Here is a 20556-nt window from a genome sequence, read left to right as displayed (position 1 = left end):
GTGCAGGGGTGATGAGGTGCAGGGGTTATGTGGTGCAGTGGTTATGCTGTGCAGGGGTGATGTGGTGCAGTGGTTATGCGGTGCAGTGGTTATGAGGCGCAGGGGCGATGCGGTGCAGTGGTTATGAGGCGCAGGGGCGATGCGGTGCAGTGGTTATGAGGCGCAGGGGCGATGCGGTGCAGTGGTTATGAGGCGCAGGGGCGATGCGGTGCAGTGGTTATGAGGCGCAGGGGCGATGCGGTGCAGTGGTTATGCGGCGCAGGGCGATGCGGTGCAGTGGTTATGAGGCGCAGGGGCGATGCGGTGCAGTGGTTATGTGGTGCAGTGGTGATGCGGTGCAGTGGTTATGCTGTGCAGTGGTTATGTGGTGCAGTGGTGATGCGGTGCAGTGGTTATGCTGTGCAGTGGTTATGTGGTGCAGTGGTTATGTGGTGCAGGGGTGATGAGGTGCAGGGGTTATGTGGTGCAGTGGTTATGCTGTGCAGGGGTGATGTGGTGCAGTGGTTATGCGGTGCAGTGGTTATGAGGCGCAGGGGCGATGCGGTGCAGTGGTTATGAGGCGCAGGGGCGATGCGGTGCAGTGGTTATGAGGCGCAGGGGCGATGCGGTGCAGTGGTTATGAGGCGCAGGGGCGATGCGGTGCAGTGGTTATGTGGTGCAGTGGTGATGCGGTGCAGTGGTTATGCTGTGCAGTGGTTATGTGGTGCAGTGGTGATGCGGTGCAGTGGTTATGCTGTGCAGTGGTTATGTGGTGCAGTGGTTATGTGGTGCAGGGGTGATGAGGTGCAGGGGTTATGTGGTGCAGTGGTTATGCTGTGCAGGGGTGATGTGGTGCAGTGGTTATGCGGTGCAGTGGTTATGAGGCGCAGGGGCGATGCGGTGCAGTGGTTATTAGGCGCAGGGGCGATGCGGTGCAGTGGTTATGAGGCGCAGGGGCGATGCGGTGCAGTGGTTATGAGGCGCAGGGGCGATGCGGTGCAGTGGTTATGCGGTGCAGTGGTTATGCGGCGCAGGGCGATGCGGTGCAGTGGTTATGAGGCGCAGGGGCGATGCGGTGCAGTGGTTATGTGGTGCAGTGGTGATGCGGTGCAGTGGTTATGCTGTGCAGTGGTTATGTGGTGCAGTGGTTATGAGGTGCAGTGGTTATGAGGTGCAGTGGTTATGTGGTGCAGGGGTGATGTGGTGCAGTGGTTATGTGGTGCAGGGGTGATGTGGTGCAGTGGTTATGTGGTGCAGGGGTGATGTGGTGCAGTGGTTATGTGGTGCAGTGGTTATGAGGCGCAGGGGCGATGCGGTGCAGTGGTTATGAGGCGCAGGGGCGATGCGGTGCAGTGGTTATGAGGCGCAGGGGCGATGCGGTGCAGTGGTATGAGGCGCAGGGGCGATGCGGTGCAGTGGTTATGCGGCGCAGGGCGATGCGGTGCAGTGGTTATGCGGTGCAGTGGTTATGAGGCCCAGGGGCGATGCGGTGCAGTGGTTATGAGGCGCAGGGGCAATGCGGTGCAGTGGTTATGAGGCGCAGGGGCAATGCGGTGCAGTGGTTATGAGGCGCAGGGGTAATGCGGTGCAGTGGTTATGAGGCGCAGGGTCGGTGCGGTGCAGGGCGATGCCATGCGATGGAGTGATGGATGAGGTTACAGTGGATTTGTAGGGGTGATGAGGCGCAGTGGTTATGAGGCGCAGGGCGATGCGTTGCAGTGGTTATGAGGCGCAGGGCGATGCGGTGCAGTGGTTATGAGGCGCAGGGCGATGCGGTGCAGTGGTTATGAGGCGCAGGGTCGGTGCGGTGCAGTGGTTATGTGGTGCAGTGGTGATGCGGTGCAGTGGTTATGAGGCGCAGGGCGATGCGGTGCAGTGGTTATGAGGCGCAGGGCGATGCGGTGCAGTGGTTATGAGGCGCAGGGCGATGCGGTGCAGTGGTTATGAGGCGCAGGGTCGGTGCGGTGCAGTGGTTATGTGGTGCAGGGCGATGCGGTGCAGTGGTTATGAGGCGCAGGGCGATGCGGTGCAGTGGTTATGAGGCGCAGGGCGATGCGGTGCAGTGGTTATGAGGCGCAGGGCGATGCGGTGCAGTGGTTATGAGGCGCAGGGCGATGCGGTGCAGTGGTTATGAGGCGCAGGGTCGGTGCGGTGCAGGGCGATGCGGTGCAGTGGTTATGAGGCGCAGGGTCGGTGCGGTGCAGGGCGATGCCATGCGATGGAGTGATGGATGAGGTTACAGTGGATTTGTAGGGGTGATACGGTGCAGTGGTTATGAGGCGCAGGGGCGATGAGGCGCAGGGGCGATGCGGTGCAGGGCGATGCGGTGCAGGGCGATGCCATGCGATGGAGTGATGGATGAGGTTACAGTGGATTTGTAGGGGTGATACGGTGCAGTGGTTATGAGGCGCAGGGGCGATGAGGCGCAGGGGCGATGCGGTGCAGGGCGATGCGGTGCAGGGCGATGCCATGCGATGGAGTGATGGATGAGGTTACAGTGGATTTGTAGGGGTGATACGGTGCAGTGGTTATGAGGCGCAGGGGCGATGCTGTGCAGGGCGATGCGGTGCAGGGCGATGCCATGCGATGGAGTGATGGATGAGGTTACAGTGGATTTGTAGGGGTGATACGGTGCAGTGGTTATGAGGCGCAGTGGTTATGAGGCGCAGGGGTGATGAGGCGCAGGGGCGATGCGGTGCAGGGGCGATGCTGTGCAGGGGCGATGCTGTGCAGGGGCGATGCGGTGCAGGGGCGATGCTGTGCAGGGGCGATGCGGTGCAGGGCGATGCCATGCGATGGAGTGATGGATGAGGTTACAGTGGATTTGTAGGGGTGATACGGTGCAGTGGTTATGAGGCGCAGGGGCGATGCTGTGCAGGGCGATGCGGTGCAGGGCGATGCCATGCGATGGAGTGATGGATGAGGTTACAGTGGATTTGTAGGGGTGATACGGTGCAGTGGTTATGAGGCGCAGGGTCGGTGCGGTGCAGGGCGATGCCATGCGGTGGAGTGATGGATGAGGTTACAGTGGATTTGTAGGGGTGATACGGTGCAGTGGTTATGAGGCGCAGGGGCGATGAGGCGCAGGGGCGATGCGGTGCAGGGCGATGCCATGCGATGGAGTGATGGATGAGGTTACAGTGGATTTGTAGGGGTGATACGGTGCAGTGGTTATGAGGCGCAGGGTCGGTGCGGTGCAGGGCGATGCCATGCGGTGGAGTGATGGATGAGGTTACAGTGGATTTGTAGGGGTGATACGTTGCAGTGGTTATGAGGCGCAGGGGCGATGAGGCGCAGGGGCGATGCGGTGCAGTGGTTATGAGGCGCAGGGGCGATGAGGCGCAGGGGCGATGCGGTGCAGGGCGATGCCATGCGGTGGAGTGATGGATGAGGTTACAGTGGATTTGTAGGGGTGATACGGTGCAGTGGTTATGAGGCGCAGGGGCGATGAGGCGCAGGGGCGATGCGGTGCAGGGCGATGCCATGCGGTGGAGTGATGGATGAGGTTACAGTGGATTTGTAGGGGTGATACGGTGCAGTGGTTATGAGGCGCAGGGGCGATGAGGCGCAGGGGCGATGCGGTGCAGGGCGATGCCATGCGGTGGAGTGATGGATGAGGTTACAGTGGATTTGTAGGGGTGATACGGTGCAGTGGTTATGAGGCGCAGGGTCGGTGCGGTGCAGGGCGATGCCATGCGGTGGAGTGATGGATGAGGTTACAGTGGATTTGTAGGGGTGATACGGTGCAGTGGTTATGAGGCGCAGGGGCGATGAGGCGCAGGGGCGATGAGGCGCAGGGGCGATGCGGTGCAGGGCGATGCCATGCGGTGGAGTGATGGATGAGGTTACAGTGGATTTGTTGGGGTGACTCATGCGTCTCCCCTGGTGATAGAAGCCGTCGCTGATTCACCTTGTGTACATGTGCGCGGTCGTGGCCGCAGGGGACGTGGTGAAGCCTCCGCCTGACAAATGATTGTGTCATTACTCCTCACCACAATCATTATCCTCATCACCTGAGGCCAAAGCATCCGCAGCAGGAATCATGGGGAGGGGCTTACAAGGAAATGGGGGTGGTCTAATCAAGATGTGGGTGTGGCGTGTGAATTTAGAGAAGGTTTATATATGTAAATGCTTTTAGTTTGTTGTGATTCATGTACTGAACCTGAACTCCCACTGTCAGCGTGTGACCTCCTATAAGGTCAGGACCTTCATCTCCTGAAATCCTCTGTGCTGCTGAGCCCTGCTCCTCCCACTGTCAGCATGTGACCTCCTATAAGGTCAGGACCTTCATCTCCTGAAATCCTCTGTGCTGCTGAGCCCTGCTCCTCCCACTGTCAGCATGTGACCTCCTATAAGGTCAGGACCTTCATCTCCTGAAATCCTCTGTGCTGCTGAGCCCTGCTCCTCCCACTGTCAGCATGTGACCTCCTATAAGGTCAGGACCTTCATCTCCTGAAATCCTCTGTGCTGCTGAGCCCTGCTCCTCCCACTGTCAGCGTGTGACCTCCTATAAGGTCAGGACCTTCATCTCCTGAAATCCTCTGTGCTGCTGAGCCCTGCTCCTCCCACTGTCAGCATGTGACCTCCTATAAGGTCAGGACCTTCATCTCCTGAAATCCTCTGTGCTGCTGAGCCCTGCTCCTCCCACTGTCAGCATGTGACCTCCTATAAGGTCAGGACCTTCATCTCCTGAAATCCTCTGTGCTGCTGAGCCCTGCTCCTCCCACTGTCAGCATGTGACCTCCTATAAGGTCAGGACCTTCATCTCCTGAAATCCTCTGTGCTGCTGAGCCCTGCTCCTCCCACTGTCAGTGTGTGACCTCCTATAAGGTCAGGACCTTCATCTCCTGAAATCCTCTGTGCTGCTGAGCCCTGCTCCTCCCACTGTCAGCGTGTGACCTCCTATAAGGTCAGGACCTTCATCTCCTGAAATCCTCTGTGCTGCTGAGCCCTGCTCCTCCCACTGTCAGTGTGTGACCTCCTATAAGGTCAGGACCTTCATCTCCTGAAATCCTCTGTGCTGCTGAGCCCTGCTCCTCCCACTGTCAGTGTGTGACCTCCTATAAGGTCAGGACCTTCATCTCCTGAAATCCTCTGTGCTGCTGAGCCCTGCTCCTCCCACTGTCAGTGTGTGACCTCCTATAAGGTCAGGACCTTCATCTCCTGAAATCCTCTGTGCTGCTGAGCCCTGCTCCTCCCACTGTCAGCATGTGACCTCCTATAAGGTCAGGACCTTCATCTCCTGAAATCCTCTGTGCTGCTGAGCCCTGCTCCTCCCACTGTCAGCGTGTGACCTCCTATAAGGTCAGGACCTTCATCTCCTGAAATCCTCTGTGCTGCTGAGCCCTGCTCCTCCCACTGTCAGCGTGTGACCTCCTATAAGGTCAGGACCTTCATCTCCTGGAATCCTCTGTGCTGCTGAGCCCTGCTCCTCCCACTGTCAGCGCGTGACCTCCTAAAAGGTCAGGACCTTCATCTCCTGAAATCCTCTGTGCTGCTGTCCCTTGTGTGATATTGTATAGTATATGCTGTAGTATAATCCGCATGTGATGTAATAAGATCATATATTGCGTCTATAAGGTATTATATAGTGCTTGGCCCCCCAGTCCCCTGTACATCAGCCGGGGACCTGGCACCCGCAGAGTTAATCTCACACTTGTGGAGAGTAATCCGCCCTTTGGCATGCTGGGTACTTTCCTAATGTGAGCTCTCAGGTGAGCAGGACCGGGCGCACCTATAGGTGCTGTAATATCTCAGGTGACGGCACCTGCAGGAGGAGGTCCGGATCAGGACTGGGGGTCTATGGAGGTGACCGCAGCGGAGCATAAGGTCAGTGCACGGAGGGGAGGCTGCTGCGTCACACACAGGTGTAAGGGTGCGGCAGGGAAGGGCCGAGGACACAGGTGCAGCCGGGAACATAACCTTCTATACTGTGATCTCATAGTGTATAGTGTATGTGACATCACTGTGTGTATTATCCCCTGTACTGTGACATCACTGTGTGTATTATCCCTGTCCTGTGACATCACTGTGTGTATTATCCCTGTACTGTGACATCGCTGTGTGTATTATCCCTGTACTGTGACATCGCTGTGTGTATTATCCCTGTACTGTGACATCACTGTGTGTATTATCTCTGTACTGTGACATCGCTGTGTGTATTATCTCTGTACTGTGACATCACTGTGTGTATTATCCCTGTACTGTGACATCACTGTGTGTATTATCCCTGTACTGTGACATCACTGTGTGTATTATCCCTGTACTGTGACATCACTGTGTGCATTATCCTGTCCTGTGACATCACTGTGTGTGTTATCCCTGTACTGTGACATCGCTGTGTGTATTATCCCTGTACTGTGACATCACTGTGTGCATTATCCTGTCCTGTGACATCACTGTGTGTGTTATCCCTGTACTGTGACATCACTGTGTGCATTATCCTGTCCTGTGACATCACTGTGTGTGTTATCCCTGTACTGTGACATCGCTGTGTGTATTATCCCTGTACTGTGACATCACTGTGTGCATTATCCTGTCCTGTGACATCACTGTGTGTGTTATCCCTGTACTGTGACATCACTGTGTGTATTATCCCTGTACTGTGACATCACTGTGTGCATTATCCTGTCCTGTGACATCACTGTGTGTGTTATCCCTGTACTGTGACATCACTGTGTGTATTATCCCTGTACTGTGACATCACTGTGTGTGTTATCCCTGTACTGTGACATCGCTGTGTGTATTATCCCTGTACTGTGACATCACTGTGTGTATTATCCCTGTACTGTGACATCACTGTGTGTATTATCCTGTACTGTGACATCACTGTGTGTATTATCCTGTACTGTGACATCGCTGTGTGTATTACCCCTGTACTGTGACATCGCTGTGTGTATTACCCCTGTACTGTGACATCACTGTGTGTATTATCTCTGTACTGTGACATCACTGTGTGTATTATCTCTGTACTGTGACATCACTGTGTGTATTATCCCTGTACTGTGACATCACTGTGTGTATTATCCCTGTCCTGTGACATCGCTGTGTGTATTATCCCTGTACTGTGACATCACTGTGTGTATTATCCCTGTCCTGTGACATCACTGTGTGTATTATCCCCTGTACTGTGACATCGCTGTGTGTATTATCCCTGTCCTGTGACATCGCTGTGTGTATTATCCCTGTACTGTGACATCGCTGTGTGTATTATCCCTGTACTGTGACATCACTGTGTGTATTATCCCTGTACTGTGACATCGCTGTGTGTATTATCCCTGTCCTGTGACATCGCTGTGTGTATTATCCCTGTACTGTGACATCGCTGTGTGTATTATCCCTGTACTGTGACATCGCTGTGTGTATTATCCCTGTCCTGTGACATCGCTGTGTGTATTATCCCTGTACTGTGACATCGCTGTGTGTATTATCCCTGTACTGTGACATCACTGTGTGTATTATCCCTGTACTGTGACATCACTGTGTGTATTATCCCTGTACTGTGACATCACTGTGTGTATTATCCCTGTCCTGTGACATCGCTGTGTGTATTATCTCTGTACTGTGACATCGCTGTGTGTATTATCCTGTACTGTGACATCACTGTGTGCATTATCCTGTCCTGTGACATCGCTGTGTGCATTATCCTGTCCTGTGACATCGCTGTGTGCATTATCCTGTCCTGTGACATCGCTGTGTGCATTATCCTGTCCTGTGACATCGCTGTGTGTATTATCCTGTCCTGTGACATCACTGTGTGGGGTTGTCTCCTCTGGGTCGCTCGGTGACTCTTTGGCTTTGTCCCAGTAACGGCTGAGAAGGAATAATCACTCTGAGCCGGTGTTTGCAGAGCTGCAGGCTGCGTTCCTTTGTGTTTGTGGAGTGGAGATTACTGCGGTCTCCTGTGACGTCAGTGATGATTATGGTGAAATCCTCCGCGCGTTGTCCACTACAACGTCAGGGAGCGTCTCCTGGGGGTCTGTACCGCCTGGACACACTGTAACAGACCTTCTGCTGTGACCATACATGTGGCTTATGAAGACTTTACATAAAGTTTAGGACATTCTAAATATTTAAGTTGTATCTGGTTCTGGGAAAGCTGAGTGTTAGTGTGGTGTATGTATTCATTGTCACTCAGCTTTCCAAGGAACAGATTTAGAATAGTCACTGAATCAGCCCGACATAACAGAACCTTGCGTGTTTCTAGCTTCAAGTCATAGTTATGCGCCGCAGTCCTGCGTGGTGGTTCCGGGGTCCTGCGTGGTGGTTCCGGGGTCCTGCGTGGTGGTTCCGGGGTCCTGGGTGGGGGACTTTGGTGGGGGTCCTGGATGGCGTTCCTGCGTGGTGGTCCGGGGTGTTGGTTTGGGGTTGTGGGTGGGGGTCTCCTCTTATGTTACCATATTAGTCTTGGTGCGGTCCAGGACGCAGTCAGAGCAGAGTTTGTCGCAGTCGGGTGTCTCTGCCGTCTCCTCACACCCCGTCAGTCAGTGCCCCGGGGTGAGCGGCCGCCTCTCCTCTGTTACTGGGGGACGTGTGCCGGGATCTAAGTACCTTCCTGCGAGGTCACACACCGTGGTTATGCTGTGCAGGGGTGATGAGGTGCAGTGGTTATGCTGTGCAGTGGTGATGAGGCAAAGGGGTGATGAGGTGCAGCGCTGTGGTTATGCTGTGCAGTGGTGATGAGGCAAAGGGGTGATGAGGTGCAGTGGTTATGAGGCGCAGTGGTTATGCGGTGCAGGGCGATGCCATGCGATGCAGTGATGGATGAGGTTACAGTGGATTTGTAGGGGTGATGAGGTGCAGTGGTTATGAGGCGCAGGGCGATGCGGTGCAGTGGTTATGAGGCGCAGGGCGATGCGGTGCAGTGGTTATGAGGCGCAGGGCGATGCGGTGCAGTGGTTATGAGGCGCAGGGCGATGCGGTGCAGTGGTTATGAGGCGCAGGGCGATGCGGTGCAGGGTGATGAGGCGCAGTGGTTATGCGGTGCAGGGTGATGAGGCGCAGTGGTTATGCGGTGCAGTGGTTATGAGGCGCATGGTGATGCGGTGCAGTGGTTATGAGGCGCAGGGGCGATGCGGTGCAGTGGTTATGCGGCGCAGGGCGATGCGGTGCAGTGGTTATGAGGCGCAGGGGCGATGCGGTGCAGTGGATATGCGGCGCAGGGCGATGCGGTGCAGTGGTTATGAGGGGCAGGGGCGATGCGGTGCAGTGGTTATGTGGTGCAGTGGTTATGAGGCGCAGGGGCGATGCGGTGCAGTGGTTATGTGGTGCAGTGGTTATGAGGCGCAGGGGCGAGGCGGTGCAGTGGTTATGAGGCGCAGGGGCGATGCGGTGCAGTGGTTATGAGGCGCAGGGTGATGCGGTGCAGTGGTTATGTGGTGCAGTGGTTATGAGGCGCAGGGGCGATGCGGTGCAGTGGTTATGAGGCGCAGGGTGATGCGGTGCAGTGGTTATGAGGCGCAGGGGCGATGCAGTGCAGTGGTTATGAGGCGAGGGGCGATGCGGTGCAGTGGTTATGCGGTGCAGTGGTTATGAGGCGCAGGGTGATGCGGTGCAGTGGTTATGAGGCGCAGGGGCGATGCGGTGCAGTGGTTATGAGGCGCAGGGGCGATGCGGTGCAGGGCGATGCCATGCGATGGAGTGATGGATGAGGTTACAGTGGATTTGTAGGGGTGATGAGGTGCAGTGGTTATGAGGCGCAGGGGCGATGCGGTGCAGTGGTTATGAGGCGCAGGGGCGATGCGGTGCAGGGGCGATGCGGTGCAGGGCGATGCCATGCGATGGAGTGATGGATGAGGTTACAGTGGATTTATAGGGGTGATACGGTGCAGTGGTTATGAGGCGCAGGGGCGATGCGGTGCAGTGGTTATGAGGCGCAGGGGCGATGCGGTGCAGTGGTTATGAGGCGCAGGGGCGATGAGGCGCAGGGGCGATGCGGTGCAGGGCGATGCCATGCGGTGGAGTGATGGATGAGGTTACAGTGGATTTGTAGGGGTGATACGGTGCAGTGGTTATGAGGCGCAGGGGCGATGCGGTGCAGTGGTTATGAGGCGCAGGGGCGATGAGGCGCAGGGGCGATGCCATGCGGTGGAGTGATGGATGAGGTTACAGTGGATTTATAGGGGTGATGAGGTGCAGTGGTTATGTGGTGCAGTAGTTATGCGGTGCAGTGGTTATGTGGTGCAGTGGTTATGTGGTGCAGTGGTTATGCTGTGCAGTGGTTATGTGGTGCAGTGGTTATGCTGTGCAGGGGTGATGAGGTGCAGTGGTTATGTGGTGCAGTGGTTATGTGGTGCAGTGGTTATGCTGTGCAGTGGTTATGTGGTGCAGTGGTTATGCTGTGCAGGGGTGATGAGGTGCAGTGGTTATGTGGTGCAGTAGTTATGTGGTGCAGTGGTTATGCGGTGCAGTGGTTATGCTGTGCAGGGGTGATGAGGTGCAGTGGTTATGCGGTGCAGTGGTTATGCGGTGCAGTGGTTATGCGGTGCAGTGGTTATGTGGTGCAGGGGTGATGAGGTGCAGGGGTGATGAGGTGCAGTGGTTATGAGGCGCAGTGGTTATGCGGTGCAGGGCGATGCCATGTGATGGATGAGGTTACAGTGGATTTGTAGGGGTGATGAGGTGCAGTGGTTATGAGGCGCAGGGGCGATGCGGTGCAGTGGTTATGCGGTGCAGGGGCGATGCGGTGCAGGGCGATGCCATGCGATGGAGTGATGGATGAGGTTACAGTGGATTTGTAGGGGTGATGAGGTGCAGTGGTTATGCGGTGCAGTGGTTATGAGGCGCAGGGGCGATGCGGTGCAGTGGTTATGCGGCGCAGGGCGATGCGGTGCAGTGGTTATGAGGCGCAGGGGCGATGCGGTGCAGTGGATATGCGGCGCAGGGCGATGCGGTGCAGTGGTTATGAGGGGCAGGGGCGATGCGGTGCAGTGGTTATGAGGCGCAGGGGTGATGCGGTGCAGTGGATATGCGGCGCAGGGCGATGCGGTGCAGTGGTTATGAGGGGCAGGGGCGATGCGGTGCAGTGGTTATGAGGCGCAGGGGCGATGCGGTGCAGTGGATATGTGGCGCAGGGCGATGCGGTGCAGTGGTTATGAGGGGCAGGGGCGATGCGGTGCAGTGGTTATGTGGTGCAGTGGTTATGAGGCGCAGGGGCGGTGCAGTGGTTATGTGGTGCAGTGGTTATGAGGCGCAGGGGCGAGGCGGTGCAGTGGTTATGAGGCGCAGGGGCGATGCGGTGCAGTGGTTATGAGGCGCAGGGTGATGCGGTGCAGTGGTTATGTGGTGCAGTGGTTATGAGGCGCAGGGGCGATGCGGTGCAGTGGTTATGAGGCGCAGGGTGATGCGGTGCAGTGGTTATGAGGCGCAGGGGCGATGCGGTGCAGTGGTTATGAGGCGAGGGGCGATGCGGTGCAGTGGTTATGCGGTGCAGTGGTTATGAGGCGCAGGGTGATGCGGTGCAGTGGTTATGAGGCGAGGGGCGATGCGGTGCAGTGGTTATGCGGTGCAGTGGTTATGAGGCGCAGGGTGATGCGGTGCAGTGGTTATGAGGCTCAGGGGCGATGCGGTGCAGGGGCGATGCGGTGCAGGGGCGATGCGGTGCAGGGCGATGCCATGCGGTGGAGTGATGGATGAGGTTACAGTGGATTTGTAGGGGTGATACGGTGCAGTGGTTATGAGGCGCAGGGGCGATGCGGTGCAGTGGTTATGAGGCGCAGGGGCGATGCGGTGCAGTGGTTATGAGGCGCAGGGGCGATGCCATGCGATGGAGTGATGGATGAGGTTACAGTGGATTTATAGGGGTGACTCATGCGTCTCCCCTGGTGATAGAAGCCGTCGCTGATTCACCTTGTGTACATGTGCGCGGTCGTGGCCGCAGGGGACGTGGTGAAGCCTCCGCCTGACAAATGATTGTGTCATTACTCCTCGCCACAATCATTATCCTCATCACCTGAGGCCAAAGCATCCGCAGCAGGAATCATGGGGAGGGGCTTACAAGGAAATGGGGGTGGTCTAATCAAGATGTGGGTGTGGCGTGTGAATTTAGAGAAGGTTTATATATGTAAATGGTTTTAGTTTGTTGTGATTCATGTACTGAACCTGAACTCCCACTGTCAGGGTGTGACCTCCTATAAGGTCAGGACCTTCATCTCCTGAAATCCTCTGTGCTGCTGAGCCCTGCTCCTCCCACTGTCAGCATGTGACCTCCTATAAGGTCAGGACCTTCATCTCCTGAAATCCTCTGTGCTGCTGAGCGCTGCTCCTCCCACTGTCAGCGTGTGACCTCCTATAAGGTCAGGACCTTCATCTCCTGAAATCCTCTGTGCTGCTGAGCCCTGCTCCTCCCACTGTCAGCATGTGACCTCCTATAAGGTCAGGACCTTCATCTCCTGAAATCCTCTGTGCTGCTGAGCCCTGCTCCTCCCACTGTCAGCATGTGACCTCCTATAAGGTCAGGACCTTCATCTCCTGAAATCCTCTGTGCTGCTGAGCGCTGCTCCTCCCACTGTCAGCGTGTGACCTCCTATAAGGTCAGGACCTTCATCTCCTGAAATCCTCTGTGCTGCTGAGCCCTGCTCCTCCCACTGTCAGCATGTGACCTCCTATAAGGTCAGGACCTTCATCTCATGAAATCCTCTGTGCTGCTGAGCGCTGCTCCTCCCACTGTCAGCATGTGACCTCCTATAAGGTCAGGACCTTCATCTCATGAAATCCTCTGTGCTGCTGAGCCCTGCTCCTCCCACTGTCAGCATGTGACCTCCTATAAGGTCAGGACCTTCATCTCCTGAAATCCTCTGTGCTGCTGTCCCTTGTGTGATATTGTATAGTATATGCTGTAGTATAATCCGCATGTGATGTAATAAGATCATATATTGCGTCTATAAGGTATTATATAGTGCTTGGCCCCCCAGTCCCCTGTACATCAGCCGGGGACCTGGCACCCGCAGAGTTAATCTCACACTTGTGGAGAGTAATCCGCCCTTTGGCATGCTGGGTACTTTCCTAATGTGAGCTCTCAGGTGAGCAGGACCGGGCGCACCTATAGGTGCTGTAATATCTCAGGTGACGGCACCTGCAGGAGGAGGTCCGGATCAGGACTGGGGGTCTATGGAGGTGACCGCAGCGGAGCATAAGGTCAGTGCACGGAGGGGCGGCTGCTGCGTCACACACAGGTGTAAGGGTGCGGCAGGGAAGGGCCGAGGACACAGGTGCAGCCGGGAACATAACCTTCTATACTGTGATCTCATAGTGTATGTGACATCACTGTGTGTATAATACCTGTACTGTGACATCACTGTGTGTATTATCCCTGTACTGTGACATCACTGTGTGTATTATCCCTGTCCTGTGACATCGCTGTGTGTATTATCCCTGTACTGTGACATCGCTGTGTGTATTATCCCTGTACTGTGACATCGCTGTGTGTATTATCCCTGTACTGTGACATCACTGTGTGTATTATCTGTACTGTGACATCACTGTGTGTATTATCCCTGTACTGTGACATCACTGTGTGTATTATCTCTGTACTGTGACATCACTGTGTGCATTATCCTGTCCTGTGACATCGCTGTGTGTATTATCCCTGTACTGTGACATCACTGTGTGTATTATCCCTGTACTGTGACATCACTGTGTGTATTATCCTGTCCTGTGACATCACTGTGTGCATTATCCTGTCCTGTGACATCGCTGTGTGTATTATCCTGTCCTGTGACATCACTGTGTGTATTATCCTGTCCTGTGACATCACTGTGTGTATTATCCCTGTACTGTGACATCACTGTGTGTATTATCCTGTACTGTGACATCACTGTGTGCATTATCCTGTCCTGTGACATCACTGTGTGCATTATCCTGTCCTGTGACATCGCTGTGTGCATTATCCTGTCCTGTGACATCGCTGTGTGCATTATCCCTGTACTGTGACATCACTGTGTGCATTATCCTGTCCTGTGACATCACTGTGTGTATTATCCCTGTACTGTGACATCACTGTGTGCATTATCCTGTCCTGTGACATCGCTGTGTGTATTATCCCTGTACTGTGACATCACTGTGTGCATTATCCTGTACTGTGACATCGCTGTGTGCATTATCCTGTCCTGTGACATCACTGTGTGCATTATCCTGTACTGTGACATCACTGTGTGTATTATCCCTGTACTGTGACATCACTGTGTGTATTATCCCTGTACTGTGACATCACTGTGTGTATTATCTCTGTACTGTGACATCACTGTGTGTATTATCCCCTGTACTGTGACATCGCTGTGTGTATTATCCTGTACTGTGACATCACTGTGTGTATTATCCCCTGTACTGTGACATCGCTGTGTGTATTATCCCTGTACTGTGACATCGCTGTGTGTATTATCCTGTACTGTGACATCACTGTGTGTATTATCCCTGTACTGTGACATCACTGTGTGTATTATCTCTGTACTGTGACATCACTGTGTGTATTATCTCTGTCCTGTGACATCACTGTGTGTATTATCCCTGTACTGTGACATCACTGTGTGTATTATCCCTGTACTGTGACATCGCTGTGTGTATTATCTCTGTACTGTGACATCGCTGTGTGTATGATCCCTGTACTGTGACATCACTGTGTGTATTATCTCTGTACTGTGACATCACTGTGTGCATTATCCTGTCCTGTGACATCGCTGTGTGCATTATCCTGTCCTGTGACATCGCTGTGTGTATTATCCTGTCCTGTGACATCACTGTGTGGGGTTGTCTCCTCTGGGTCGCTCGGTGACTCTTTGGCTTTGTCCCAGTAACGGCTGAGAAGGAATAATCACTCTGAGCCGGTGTTTGCAGAGCTGCAGGCTGCGTTCCTTTGTGTTTGTGGAGTGGAGATTACTGCGGTCTCCTGTGACGTCAGTGATGATTATGGTGAAATCCTCCGCGCGTTGTCCACTACAACGTCAGGGAGCGTCTCCTGGGGGTCTGTACCGCCTGGACACACTGTAACAGACCTTCTGCTGTGACCATACATGTGGCTTATGAAGACTTTACATAAAGTTTAGGACATTCTAAATATTTAAGTTGTATCTGGTTCTGGGAAAGCTGAGTGTTAGTGTGGTGTATGTATTCATTGTCACTCAGCTTTCCAAGGAACAGATTTAGAATAGTCACTGAATCAGCCCGACATAACAGAACCTTGCGTGTTTCTAGCTTCAAGTCATAGTTATGCGCCGCAGTCCTGCGTGGTGGTTCCGGGGTCCTGCGTGGTGGTTCCGGGGTCCTGCGTGGTGGTTCCGGGGTCCTGAGGTCCTGGGTGGGGGACTTTGGTGGGGGTCCTGGATGGCGTTCCTGCGTGGTGGTCCGGGGTGTTGGTTTGGGGTTGTGGGTGGGGGTCTCCTCTTATGTTACCATATTAGTCTTGGTCCGGTCCAGGACGCAGTCAGAGCAGAGTTTGTCGCAGTCGGGTGTCTCTGCCGTCTCCTCACACCCCGTCAGTCAGTGCCCCGGGGTGAGCGGCCGCCTCTCCTCTGTTACTGGGGGACGTGTGCCGGGATCTAAGTACCTTCCTGCGAGGTCACACACCAGAGGTCAGGGTCACCGGGTGTCACCCCACACATCAATGTTTCCCTGTACGTAAGACCCAGCGGCCGCCATTGGATGTCCTGGGATGTACAAGCGGCTGCCGGGACAAGAAGGGCGCGAGAGATCGGGGCCCCATGAAGTCTGGGGAGGTGTTAGAGAAGTTGTGGATCTGATGGTCCTCGCCCCATGGGTGGTGGTACATAGTCACCTGATGTGTGTGACCTCTGCAGGACGTTTATGTGTGATGATATTGTGTTCAACAATAACTATTAATAAGACGTCCCCTGAAAATCAGACCCAGCGCCTCTTACCATTACTACAGGACCCTGCCTCGATGTACACATGACACGTCCCTCTCCATGACTGCGCCAAGTGCATTGTGGGTAATCTCACCCCTGCGCCGTGTCCTTTGAATGCACTTTGGCTGCAACATTGTAACAAAACGACTTAACTGAGAACTGCTACAAAATCCGTATCCAGATAACGGTGTCCAGGACTCCTCAGATCCACTGATCGGATTGATTACTGATCCTATTGATTACTGATCCTATAGATTACCAATCCTATTGATTGATTACTGATCCTATTGGACTGTAGAACATTCGCTCCATTACTCACCCTGTGTTTCTCTCTGTCCAGGTCTCAGTCGGTGTCTCCTCCGCCTGTGCTGTCCCCGGTCCGGACCCCCTCGTATCCCCTCAGTGACAGTGAAGAGTTCTGCAGAACTGGCAGATTACCCAATATAACCAACAAGCTGATCATCAAGGACTGGACCCTGAGAGGTTCTGCTGTGAGAGACCCGCGCCTGCGCTCCCCGGGGGGCGACGCCTCCAACCACTTGTCCAAGTCGCTCAGCGTCGCTTGTCTGGATAAGAGACTTTCCGTATTCAGAGGCCCCAACCAGAAGGAGAATGTCCTGGAGGTCCGAGAGGCCGATGTGATTGGACACTGCCAGATCACACGGAGCACGCTGTCCCTGGGGTCTGCCGCCAACCAGCGCAACCGGACCCATAACCGAAGCGCAGCCCACTCGCAAGTGCTTGACATTCGGCGTAAGATTTCAGAATGGGAGTGCAGAGGAGAAGCTGCTCCGCGCCTCAGCCTGGATAGAGGAGACCCGGGTGAGCGGCCCCCCAGCGAGGGGTGCCCCAGCATGCTGGCCTCGCCCTGCAGTGACAGCTCCTTTGACTTTAGAGGTTACCGGAGAATGAGCAGGACATTTTCTGAGTGTTCTTACCCGGAGACCGAGGAGGAGGAGACCACCGCGTCCGAGCGCGACTCACTGCACCGCTATGAGAGGCGCTCCAGCAGAACAGAACCCGCCAACGCCTTTATCAGGGGCCCCCGGAAAGAGGCTTCTGCGGTGCTGAACAGGATCCAGAAGATCGAGCAGGCGCTGAAGGAGAACCCGGGCCGGGGCCTGCCGCAGCTGCCCAGCAGTTGTTTCAGTGTGGACCTCGGGAGAAAGCGCTCCATAACTGCAGGTACTCCGGACAGTCCAAACGACAGATCCGGGAATATACATCCCACAAACCAACAGGAGCAAAATGCCAAGCAAGGAACTGCTGCAAACTCATGTAACCCGACTGCGGCCCCCGAGAGCCCCGCTGCAGACGTCAACCCTGTCCCCAAACCCAAACGGACATTTGAGTATGAAGCTGACAAAGGCCACAGGAGCAACCCAAATAATCTGCCTCCTCCCTCATCACCCGTATCCCCACCGCCCCTGCCCTCAACACCGGCACCACCCGTAACCAGGAGACCCAAGAAAGATCACCGCAGATCTCAGAGCAGGTACAGGACATGAATGTATGATACCCAGGTTATACCAGCATCACTATATACAAGCGGCTGTACATATATCGTACGTATATATGTACGTTTCAGCTAACTTGATGTAGCTTTGAAAATGGCTACATAAAGTTAGCTGAAACGTTGTATCTTTTCCACTGGTGAAATAAATACCACTATTCAATTTGGAGTGCTGCTTCCCTCACTATATACCCAGGTTATAGCGGCTGTACATATATCAGGGTATACCCAGGTTACAGCGGCTGTACATGTATCGGTGTATACCCAGGTTATAGCGGCTGTACATATATCAGGGTATACCCAGGTTATAGCGGCTGTACATATATCAGTGTATACCCAGGTTATAGCGGCTGTACATATATCAGGGTATACCCAGGTTACAGCGGCTGTACATATATCAGTGTATACCCAGGTTATAGCGGCTGTACATATATCAGGGTATACCCAGGTTATAGCGGCTGTACATATATCAGGGTATACCCAGGTTACAGCGGCTGTACATATATCAGTGTATACCCAGGTTATAGCGGCTGTACATATATCAGTGTATACCCAGGTTATAGCGGCTGTACATATATCAGGGTATACCCAGGTTACAGCGGCTGTACATATATCAGTGTATACCCAGGTTACAGCGGCTGTACATATATCAGGGTATACCCAGGTTATAGCGGCTGTACATATATCAGGGTATACCCAGGTTATAGCGGCTGTACATGTATCACTGTATACCCAGGTTATAGCGGCTGTACATGTATCACTGTATACCCAGGTTATAGCGGCTGTACATATATCAGTTTATACCCAGGTTATAGCGGCTGTACATATATCAGTTTATACCCAGGTTATAGCGGCTGTACATGTATCAGTGTATACCCAGGTTATAGCGGCTGTACATGTATCACTGTATACCCAGGTTATAGCGGCTGTACATATATCAGTGTATACCCAGGTTGCAGCGGCTGTACATGTATCAGGGTATACCCAGGTTATAGCGGCTGTACAGATATCAGTGTATACCCAGGTTATAGCGGCTGTACATATATCAGTGTATACCCAGGTTATAGCGGCTGTACATATATCAGTGTATACCCAGGTTACAGCGGCTGTACAGATATCGGTGTATACCCAGGTTACAGCGGCTGTACAAATATCGGTGTATACCCAGGTTACAGCGGCTGTACATATATTGGTGTATACCCAGGTTATAGCGGCTGTACATATATTGGTGTATACCCAGGTTATAGCGGCATGCTGATGTGACTGTATATACGGGTGACAATGATGGGTGTATTGAGCCTCTTGTCCTTCTGTTCTCTTGTAGAAAGTCTCTGGAGTGTGAAGACGCCTCCAGTGTCCAGTCTTTGGGTTCTCCGGTGGAGAATGGTACTGACAAGAAGCGCCGCTCCGGATCTAAAAGCACTTTAGAGGAGAACACGTACGAGGACATCGTGGGTAAGAACAACAATGAGCGACGTCTCCGAGACAACGTACAGAGTCCCCTTATCCTGTGTAATCAGGAATGTTACAGGGAATAAGAGGAATTCTTCAGATATTGAGAGGACGGAGCCGCAGAGGAGGCGGGGCGCAGGAGGCGTAGAGGAGGCGGGGCGCAGGAGGCGTAGAGGAGGCGGGGCGTGGGAGGCGTAGAGGAGGCGGGGCGCAGGAGGCGTAGAGGAAGCGGGGCGCAGGAGGCGCAGAGGAGGCGGGGCGCAGGAGGCGCAGAGGAGGCGGGGGCAGGAGGCGTAGAGGAGGCGGGGGCAGGAGGCGTAGAGGAGGCGGGGCGCAGGAGGCGTAGAGGAGGCGGTGGGCAGGAGGCGTAGAGGAGGCGGTGGGCAGGAGGCGTAGAGGAGGCGGTGGGCAGGAGGCGTAGAGGAGGCGGTGGGCAGGAGGCGTAGAGGAGGCGGTGGGCAGGAGGCGTAGAGGAGGCGGTGGGCAGGAGGCGTAGAGGAGGCGGGGGGCAGGAGGCGTAGAGGAGGCGGGGGGCAGGAGGCGTAGAGGAGGCGGGGGGCAGGAGGCGTAGAGGAGGCGGGGGGCAGGAGGCGTAGAGGAGGCGGGGGGCAGGAGGCGTAGAGGAGGCGGGGGGCAGGAGGCGTAGAGGAGGCGGGGCGCAGGAGGGGTAGAGGAGGCGGGGCGCAGGAGGGTTAGAGGAGGCGGGGCGCAGGAGGGTTAGAGGAGGCGGGGCGCAGGAGGGTTAGAGGAGGCGGGGCGCAGGAGGGTTAGAGGAGGCGGGGCGCAGGAGGGTTAGAGGAGGCGGGGCGCAGGAGGCGTAGAGGAGGCGGGGGGCAGGAGGGTTAGAGGAGGCGGGGGGCAGGAGGGTTAGAGGAGGCGGGGGGCAGGAGGGTTAGAGGAGGCGGGGGGCAGGAGGGTTAGAGGAGGCGGGGGGCAGGAGGGTTAGAGGAGGCGGGGGGCAGGAGGGTTAGAGGAGGTGGGGGGCAGGAGGGTTAGAGGAGGCGGGGCGCAGGAGGGTTAGAGGAGGCGGGGCGCAGGAGGGTTAGAGGAGGCGGGGCGCAGGAGGGTTAGAGGAGGCGGGGCGCAGGAGGGTTAGAGGAGGCGGGGCGCAGGAGGGTTAGAGGAGGCGGGGCGCAGGAGGGTTAGAGGAGGCGGGGCGCAGGAGGGTTAGAGGAGGCGGGGCGCAGGAGGGTTAGAGGAGGCGGGGCGCAGGAGGGTTAGAGGAGGCGGGGCGCAGGAGGGTTAGAGGAGGCGGGGCGCAGGAGGGTTAGAGGAGGCGGGGCGCAGGAGGGTTAGAGGAGGCGGGGCGCAGGAGGGTTAGAGGAGGCGGGGCGCAGGAGGGTTAGAGGAGGCGGGGCGTAGAGGAGGCGTAGAGGAGGCGGGGCGTAGAGGAGGCGGGGGGCAGGAGGCGTAGAGGAGGCGGGGGGCAGGAGGCGTAGAGGAGGCGGGGGGCAGGAGGCGTAGAGGAGGCGGGGGGCAGGAGGCGTAGAGGAGGCGGGGGGCAGGAGCCGTAGAGGAGGCGGGGCGCAGGAGGCCGACTCTAGGACCTGTGTAAGATGGGATGTCTGTGTCAGGGCTTGGATCTCTAGGACAGTGATGGTGAACCTTCTAGAGGCCGAGTGCCCAAACTACATCCAAAATCCACGTATTTACCGCAAAGTGCCAACATTGCATTCTAAGCAGTAACTTATTGCTACCAGCTCTTCAACATCTATCAATCGTATCGGCCGCCTGAGGCCACTAATACAGTTGTAA

General features: G+C 55.4%; 1 protein-coding gene across 3 annotated transcripts in view; it reads left to right on the top strand.

Moving 5' to 3' along the window:
* DENND2B (DENN domain containing 2B) overlaps positions 1-20556 on the top strand; it is a 160565-nt gene that overhangs the window by 83507 nt on the left and 56502 nt on the right. For all 3 annotated transcript variants that reach the window (XM_072131758.1, XM_072131759.1, XM_072131757.1), the window contains exons 3-4: positions 16177-17331; positions 18674-18804. In XM_072131758.1, coding sequence (XP_071987859.1) covers positions 16177-17331; positions 18674-18804 — 1286 coding nt within the window. The remainder of the gene's footprint in view (positions 1-16176; positions 17332-18673; positions 18805-20556) is intronic.

Source organism: Engystomops pustulosus, unplaced genomic scaffold (genome assembly GCF_040894005.1).
Source record: "Engystomops pustulosus unplaced genomic scaffold, aEngPut4.maternal MAT_SCAFFOLD_135, whole genome shotgun sequence".
NCBI classification, from domain to species: domain Eukaryota; kingdom Metazoa; phylum Chordata; class Amphibia; order Anura; family Leptodactylidae; genus Engystomops; species Engystomops pustulosus.
This window is presented reverse-complemented; position numbering and strand designations above follow the sequence as displayed.